At 38.4% G+C, this 9,068-nt stretch overlaps 1 protein-coding gene across 1 annotated transcript; it reads left to right on the top strand.

The window, feature by feature from the left end:
• Nucleotides 1-880, top strand: LOC122671864 (protein LURP-one-related 10-like). The gene is made up of 3 exons (XM_043869322.1): nucleotides 1-282; nucleotides 365-592; nucleotides 681-880. Exons 1-3 carry the CDS (start codon nucleotides 34-36, stop codon nucleotides 825-827), a joined length of 624 nt encoding a protein of 207 aa, XP_043725257.1. The 5' UTR covers nucleotides 1-33; the 3' UTR covers nucleotides 828-880.
• The last annotated feature ends 8,188 nt before the right edge of the window (nucleotides 881-9,068 follow it).

Raw genomic sequence — 9,068 nt, 5'->3', positions numbered from 1 at the left:
CCATCTCTATCTGGAATCGTCGGTGCCGTGACCATGGCTGAACCCTCTAATTATCCACCATTGACTAACCCCATCTCCGTCGTCGGAGTCCAATTCTGTGCTCCCTACCCTGTAGATCTCACCGTCATAAAGAAAGTTTTAACTCTTGGTGAAGGCAATTTCTCCGTCGCCGACGTCAACGGCAACATCGTCTTCAAAGTCAAGGATACCCTTTTAAGTCTTCGTGATCGTCGTGTTCTTGTCGATGCCAATGGAAATCCCCTTCTCTCTATGCAACAAAAGGTTCAGATCTGAAATTTTCGTTAAATTGTGATCTGGAATTTTAGTTTTATTTAAAGCTTCAATCCTTTTTAATTTGTTTCAGATACTGAGTGCTCATAGAAGATGGCAAGTGTTCAGGGGAGATAGTTCAGATTCGAAAGATCTATTATTTAGTGCGAAGAAGTCTTCTATGCTTCAATTTAAAACAGAACTCGATGTGTTCTTGGCTGCTAATACCAAAGAAGAAGTTTGTGATTTCAAGATCAAAGGGAGTTGGTTGGAGAGATCTTGCACGATCTATATGGGAGACTCTCTTAACGTAATCGCTCAAGTAAGTAAGAAACAGAAGAATGTGATTAATTAGTCTCTGGATCTGGGTGGGTTCTGTTTTAATTTTTTTATTAATTTTTGATTTGCAGATGCATAAGAAACATACTGCTCAAAGTGTGCTGTTTGGGAAGGATACTTTCACGGTGACTGCTTATCCGAACGTCGATTATGCGTTCATCGTTTCCCTAATTGTCATTCTCAACGAGATTAATGAGGATAAGGACGGGAGCGATTGAGAGTGAAAGATAGAGACAGGAAGTAAAAATCCTGCTTTGTTTATTTGATTATGTAATTATTGTTTTAATATACTATTTGACTCCCTAATCTATGTTTTTTCCATTTGTTAATTGTGTTTGTGTGATTACACTTTCCTAAAAACAAAAAGAAAATTGTGTTTCCATCATGCCTCAATCTCTGGTTCTCTCCCTCTGCCCGTTTCCCTGCCCCTCCACACTCTCATTTCCCTCCCCTGCAACAGCACCCCTCTGTCTAAAAGTTTTAACAACTTTGTTTTGAGGGTAAAATAAACATGGTTGAGTGGGAAAGAGGTAGTTGGCACTTGCAGCGTGTGAGGTAACACATGTCGAGTGGAAAAGAGGGGGCTAACCGCAGAGGCAGGGCAGAGGGGGAAGAGATCCGGTGGATGTTGTAGGGAGAGAGAGGGCGAGGTGGGGATAATGATGATCTCATCCAGTCATCCTTGGGTTACCTTTTGCTTTGAGACTAACTTTTTCCTCTCCACAATCTTGGCAAGTTCCCTTTATCTGTCTGTGATTTCGCCGGCGTTGGGGTGGGGTAGAGGTCATCTCTGTGATTTCCTCTTCTTACATGATCGGTGGGAAAAAGGAGAGTGCACAGAGGAGGGGAGAGAGAGACTTTTTACATGATCGGTGGGAGGAGTGCAGAGAGAGAGAGAGAGAGAGAACCTGAGCGGCCATGCAACACCATTTGTTGCCGAGCTTGGCGTGGAGCTCGAGAATGAGACGCACTTCCTCGGGAGAGAAGGTTACCTTTCTTAAGATTAGGCCTGAGATGATTATCGCACCGAGTGAGGCTGGTGTTTCTTTTGAACAATGTTCCAGTTATCCTTTTTCAATGATTCTTTCTGTTGGAATTTTTTATGTTTTAAAAATTAAAGATTCAAAATAGGTTTGATTTTTGTTGGGTGTGTTTTTTTTGATACACCGTTTGATTGTGTCTCTTCTTGTTTAATGTAAGGAGAGGAGTAGGGATGTAAACGGATCGGATTCGGCTCGGATAGTGCTATATCTGCATCTGCATCTGCATCAGCATCCGATTAGTTTGTGAACGGATTCGGATAGTGCTACATGAATATGGACACGGATACAGATTGGATATTTATCTATTTATATGTAAATATAGCTTTTCAGATAGGTATACTTATCTGCCTCTGCATCAGCATCCGATTAGTTTTTGAACGGATTCGGATAGTGCTACATGAATATGGACACGGATACAGATTGGATATTTATCTATTTATATGTAAATATAGCTTTTCAGATAGCTATAGTATACTTGTATCCGTATTCGTTTAGCTTTTGGACGAATTCAAATAGTGCTAAATGAATACGGACACGGATACGAAAATAGATTTCGGCTATTCATTTACGTCCCTAGAGAGGAAGTCTTGCCTTTTTCTCTAACATATTTTAGATATTGTTTTCATTTCTATCGTAATCTGTGAGGGTCAGTGAGTTAGTGGGTATAATCTTCAAATTTTCCTACACAATCACATTAAATAGGGTTCTTGTTTTTTTTTATTATTTTGGTGAATAAGAAAGTCATTACCAAAAGGAGAAAGAAACAAGGGCTCGAGAATCGGGAGGGAGAAAAAAAATAAAAAATAAAATCAGCTAGACAAACCCCAAACCTCTAGAGGAGGGGAAACACAGAACAACAGATAGAGCAACAATCAGATCACGTTAAAGAGAAACCACCCAAAGAGGAACTAAAGAACAAAACGGTCCCAAACAACAAATCACGAGATTTTAAACTTGACTGTCTTCCCACTTGGATTATAGGAAGGAATAGGAGGAACCACCCATCTGCTGCTAAAACCACTACCATCCGCTCTAGGATCTCCCCGAGTATTGGTGACTAAGTCAGAATTTAGGTCCCCCATAGGAGAGTTGCTGCCCGGAACAACACCCTCAGAACCTACATCATAATCATTGTGAGCATTGCTCTGGCCCAGACTAACAATAACCCTATAGTCGACAAATGATGAAATAGAACATGAAATCATCAAAATCTTTTGGCGAGAGAGGTCATTAACTTCAGGAGCTCCTGGATCCTATCTCGGAGGAGGTGGCTTACACACCCTCGAGCTTCTTCTACAAACACCCGACCCATTATTCTTTTTGTACATTGATTTCTTCTTCGACTTCTTTTTCAACTTCTTAGACCTTAACCCCAATGAGGAGGAGGGGGGGGGGAGAGGATGAGACAGATAGATTACCGTCATCCACAAACACCTCTTCCACTGCGGAAGTACCTAACTCCACCATCGAGTTAACTTCCCCCACATGAGCATAACAAAAATAGGATATGGGAGGAGGTGGGTCCTCTTGAATCTCACCTTCTTCAATCATAGACCCAATCTCCATAGTGGGCTTCACTTTTAAGTCAACGACTACTTGCAACTTTTCAGCCTCATGCACAGGAGAAGTCGTTGAAAGCCTAGGCCCAGTAGGACTCGAGGGGTCCAACATGGTTGAGATTAGAGGACCATTAGAGCCATCCTCCACACCCAACTCAGAGTAAGTACTTAGGATTTTAAAATGATGTTTATTTGGGGTCAAACTGCAAGCGACAGTTGTGTTGGAATAGAGCTGTAGAGCGGATGAAAGCTTAGAGTGTGCTAAGTTCAGGCCTGTAGACACTGCAGCAGAGGGAGCCTCAAGAAAAGGGCCTAAAGCAGTGGTTTCAGGAACCCCGGGCATTGGAGAGGGGAGGTTAGCGGAGGAGACACCCTCCATGGTCGGACCTTGCATCCCTTCCGATTGGGGCTGAAATCCAAAACCTTGGGTTCTAACTCGACTACCAGTAGGCTGGAATGAGTTGTGACCCGATCTTCTACCATTCCTAGAGCTAGAGTGACAAGTCATTTGGCTTGCAATGACCTTGCCACAATGAACTGCAGAGTGCCCAAAGGAGCAGCACATCTCACATCTTGGAGGCAACCATTCAAAGTAAACTTCTTGTTCAAAGTTGGTACCTCCCTCAGGACAAATGGTAATGGACTGCGGGGGCTCCGCCGTGGCTTTTATCTCCCCACAAATCCTGGCGTATGAGAGACGATTTTTTGAGAGGGTGATGTTATAGAAAACAATCCTTAATTGAGGGGAGAACACTGTTTTGGCTAATTTTGTAAATGTAAACACAAAACTATGTATTTTTGTTAAGTGAAACAACAATGGATAGTTTTGTAAAAACATACCTGATTTTGTCTACTCATGTAATTTTCCCTAAAAATTTTTTAAAAAAAAACTTAGAAAAGAATGAGGATTTTTTGTTTGGAGGGCGGGGGATAGAGAAAGGAACAAGGATTGAAATATTGAATGCATTTGCATCAGTCATATTCCTATTGAAACGAAAGATTTGACTTTTGGGGAAAAGTACGCTATCGGTCCTACGCAAGGCGCATCGAACATGTCGTAGACACAAAAAGCGCCTTGGGTGTCTGGAAATTTCGCTTTTTGCTTACCCCATATAAAAGCAAAATTTCCAAACATCCAAGACGTTTTTTTGTGTCTAAGCATGGTCGCCATGCTTTACCTTAGTTAGTAAATACGCGTATTATATGCATATCCAAATTTTTGAACGCATAATACTTCTGTCCCTGCATTTTCTCATATTTTTATAAAAAAATACGTTTTTTAATCGATGGAGTATTATATTCGTATAATTCATGTATTATACGGTTTATACTTTAAAAAAAAAAAAAAAAACCCACAAGATTAGAATTTAGGGAAACGATTTCACTTTCCCTTTCGTCCCTTTCGATTTGCGTTGAACATCCAACCCTAGCAGGCAACAGCAGCCGTCCTCCATCTCCAATCATCCTCCCCATCTCCGTTCAATAAAGCTTCGTCGGCGATGGCATCAGCGACGTTTCTCCTTCTTCCTCTGTTGTTCGGTTAGTACCTCTTTCTTTAGTTCCTATTGTTTGCTAATCGAACCAAAAATCACAAAGTTCCAACTGTATCTCCATGGAAAATAGAAACGGAAAGCTTTTCTGAAAACCGAGCAAAAAGGCTTTGAGATCATGGCAAGTATGGTTTGATTTGACAGTGTTTCTGAACATTGTGAAACAAATGTTTTTCTTTAGCTTATTGTGCTTGTCCGAGAAGTGGGTCTGTGGCAGAAAGCCCAATCATCCAGTTCAAGTTACTCAACTCATTCTCTTTTTGTTCTTATTTTTCTCCTCTTGTTTTTCTGGTCTTTGAACTTTGATGGTGGTAGTGAAGCAAATGAATCTGGTGTGATATTGGCGAGAACAGCTCAATCTCTATTCTATTTTATTCTTATTTTTCTATCTCTTGTAGCTAATGTGTATAAAAGAGAAATGAGTAACAGTGGAGATCCATATCTGGAACTCTCCCTCCTGTCTTGTCACTTGTGTCCTTATTAGAGACTATTTTATGAGGTTTTCATGGTTCGAGAACACATTATGTCTTACTTTTTTTTATGTTTGATGAGATGTAATAGACTATTATATTGATATTTTATGTTTTAGAGACAACTTTGTTGATATTTTGGTATGTTAAATGATAATCTTAGAGATGTAATATAGGATATTATATTATTGTATTTATTTTAGTTCATAAAATCATGATATTATTTTGTTTATTAAGTGGTGAATGCATGTTATATAATGAATATATGTTCATTTTTTTAAAAGTATTATTGCTGTCTATGCCGTATTATATCCGTATTAAATGCGTACCGTATTATTATTGTATGCGTTTTATGAAATCGAATTTTGGAAAAATATTATTACCGTCTAGTCCATTTTATTGTCGTACATATCCATTCCCGTTCAATTGCCGTTCCCGAACTTACTAACTAAGTGCCTTACCCACGACGAGGAAGCGTTCTATTACTCTTGACATTTTTTTAGTATTGATTTTTGGGAAAATTTCGCAGACACCCCCTATAAGTATTTCAAATATCACGGACATCCTAAATATTATCAAAATATCAACCTTCCCCTATTATTAAGCACAGTTAACACCCAAAGTTGAAATATCCATTTTACCCACTTAGTTATTTAAATAAAAAAACTCTCATTCCATTTCTTCCCCTCTTCTTCCTCTCATTCCAGATGTACGACCCCTCCACCACCGCCAAGTCCGGAGTACAGTTGCAGGAAATGAATAAGTACCATTCTGATTCCGGAGTAGAGTTGAAGAATTTACAGAAATTCTCAATGTCGAGGTGTGTACTAATTCTGGAGAGAGTAGGAATACCATATTTCAAAAGCTTTCATGCTAAAGAATTTAAAATTTGGGTGGATTTCAAGCCCCAAAATGGTTTTCCAAAGAAGGCAGGCAGTCTCTGTATATGGATGGTCTAGTTAGTGAGAAAAGAGGCTGCTACTTTTATGGAGAGAGGAGTGAAAAGATGATTGTCATGGGGAGTGGCCGAGAGTGGTATTTTGAGAATGGCTTCCGCACACAGGTTTGGAGAAGTGTTATAAATCAGAGATTGGTTCCACTGACGGCAAACCCTTTGTCGAGGGTGGTTTCAAGGGCAAGTGTTTCTCATGTGGGATGCGTGGCCATTATCGATTCCTCGGAGGTTGTGTAGAAGAGAGTCGACCGACGATTTAACTCGGTTGCTGTGTAAGAAAATTTGACTAGAGGCTTCTTCGCCACTCCTTTAAGCAACTCTTCCTGCTCTGTTTTTTCTTCTTCTTTCGTGCAATTGAGAGTTGATTTCTCAGTCGGTATTAGTGCACAAACGAGCTTCTCCGCAAAGCAAAGCTCTGGAGGTGTTGGTCGTTCGACGCTATTAGTACGACACCAGTTGAGAATAGTCGATGTAATGGCAATATTAGGGATTACAGTAGAGAAATCAGATTTTGACCCATCTGGGAGTATTGTTGTAAACCATAAGTCTTTACAAACTTGAACGTAGATTCGCTCGATAGTATGCTCTGAAGCAACAATCACCGGATCCGCCATTAAAGACCCAGAAATTGGACAGACGAATTCCTTTGGGGGCTCCTTCCATTCTGATTTTAATGCAGCCGGCTGGTACAGGAAGATCTTTCACCTGTGCTTACCGCTTCCCATCTTAGTAGCTCTTACTAATCTCTCCACTCTTCAATAATTCGTAAAATAGAAATCCCTTCATTGTTGTCGTTCATAAACACAAAAACCAAAACCAGACAATAGTCCGTGAACAGACACCAATAGTAGCCCTAGCTCTAACTCCTGGAAGGGAAATCCAGACATATTAACACAGGAGGAGAGCCGATAGTTTAGAGACCAGGTCTTAGCTTGAATCTCAATGGTTGCAGGTTTGCAGAGACAGCGATTCTGCGACAGATAAAGAAGGGTTGGGGTTGCTTCGCGTAGCTTTTTTTCACCTGAAATGATATTATGAGAAGAGAATGATTTGTATTTGGGGTTTTAACCTTAAAGGTATAATGGTAAGTTCATCCTGTGGTAAAGGTAATTTCATTATAAAAGAGTTGCAACTTAACTGTACAAACATGACGGAATGGACTAACTTAAAATAAAGTTAAAAAATAAGGGATGTCTGATATTTTGACACCTTTTGAGATGTCCGTGATATTTGATATATTTATTGGGAAAGCCTCTGAAATTTTCCTTTGATTTTTTTCTGTTGGATTGATCACAATCGATATAGAAAAAACGAGTAGCATTTCTTTTGTAAAGACTAATGATGATATTTTCTTTCAATTGCCTTGGAAGGAAAGTAGTATGGTTTTTAAACTCTCTTGGTTTGAGTGTTAACATAGAGATGATGAGGAAGATCAAAAGTGGCAACAAAGTATTGTTTTTAATTTCTCTTGATTTGCGCGTGTAAGAAGAGAAGGTGAGTTGTGAGTTGTGACTTTTGTCCATGATATTTGATATATTTATTGGGAAAGCCTCTGAAATTTTCCTTTGATTTTTTTCTGTTCGATTGATCACAACCAATATAGAAAAAACGAGTAGCATTTCTTTTGTAAAGACTAATGATGATATTTTCTTTCAATTGCCTTGGAAGGAAAATAGTATGGTTTTTAAATTCTCTTGGTTTGAGTGTTAAAATAGAGATGATGAGAAAGATCAAAAGTGGCAACAAAGTATTGTTTTTAATTTCTCTTGATTTACGCGTGTAAGAAGAAGAGAAGGTGAGTTGTGAGTTGTGACTTTTGTCCGTGATATTTGATATATTTATTGGGAAAGCCTCTGAAATTTTCCTTTGATTTTTTTTTCTGTTCGATTGATCACAACCGATATAGAAAAAACGAGTAGCATTTCTTTTGTAAAGACTAATGATGATATTTTCTTTCAATTGCCTTGGAAGGAAAGTAGTATGGTTTTTAAATTCTCTTGGTTTGACTGTTAAAATAGAGATGATGAGGAAGATCAAAAGTGGCAACAAAGTATTGTTTTTAATTTCTCTTGATTTGCGCGTGTAAGAAGAGAAGGTGAGTTGTGAGTTGTGACTTTTGTTATGATTCATGACTCTTGGATTTCTAACCATATCAGCCCCCCAACTATGGAATAAGTGTAATTAATAATACTATGCCCTCTCTCTCTATATATAGTCATATAGAGGACGAAAATGGTTAATGAGATGAATGTAAAAATGCTCTCTTGCTCTCTTATTTACTCTTTGATTAGTCTTACTTGTTTTGAAGATATTTTTTGTGAGTTTCTGAAGGTTTTTTTTTTTGCCTTTATTGATTGAGTACAATCCGAGTGTGTTTCAATATGGCCTAATAAATGAGTGCAACGATTATTGAAGGGATCTACATGATTATTTTATTCTGAAATCTAATTCACAGGAATCTGATTTTGCACTATAAGGGAACGTCTACAATCTAAAGGAGATTTGTGATGTCATGTATGTTGCTTGAGTTTGACATTATCAATTGTGATTTCTCTTTAATTAAGATAAATATTATATTCCCTTAACAAATAACACATATGTTTTGGCAGGTGTGGATAATGTGAAAATATTTAGCTCTTATTTTTTTGAAAACAAAAAAAAAAAATCTAGCCCTTGATGCAATGGTTGAGGAAGTCAAGGATATTAAATCCCAGCATAGAAATATTGACTTAGATATTCTTTTAGGACTTGTTGAGAACATCCAGTCTCTAACTCTTTATAACTTCATCGTTTGCTTTCTATGTATTCTATTTTGTTTTTGTGATAGAAACACTTCTTTACTTACCGGCGGAAAACAACAACAAAAAAAAAAAAATAGAAAC

This window comes from Telopea speciosissima, chromosome 8 (genome assembly GCF_018873765.1).
Source record: "Telopea speciosissima isolate NSW1024214 ecotype Mountain lineage chromosome 8, Tspe_v1, whole genome shotgun sequence".
Taxonomy (NCBI): Eukaryota; Viridiplantae; Streptophyta; class Magnoliopsida; order Proteales; family Proteaceae; genus Telopea; species Telopea speciosissima.
This window is presented reverse-complemented; position numbering and strand designations above follow the sequence as displayed.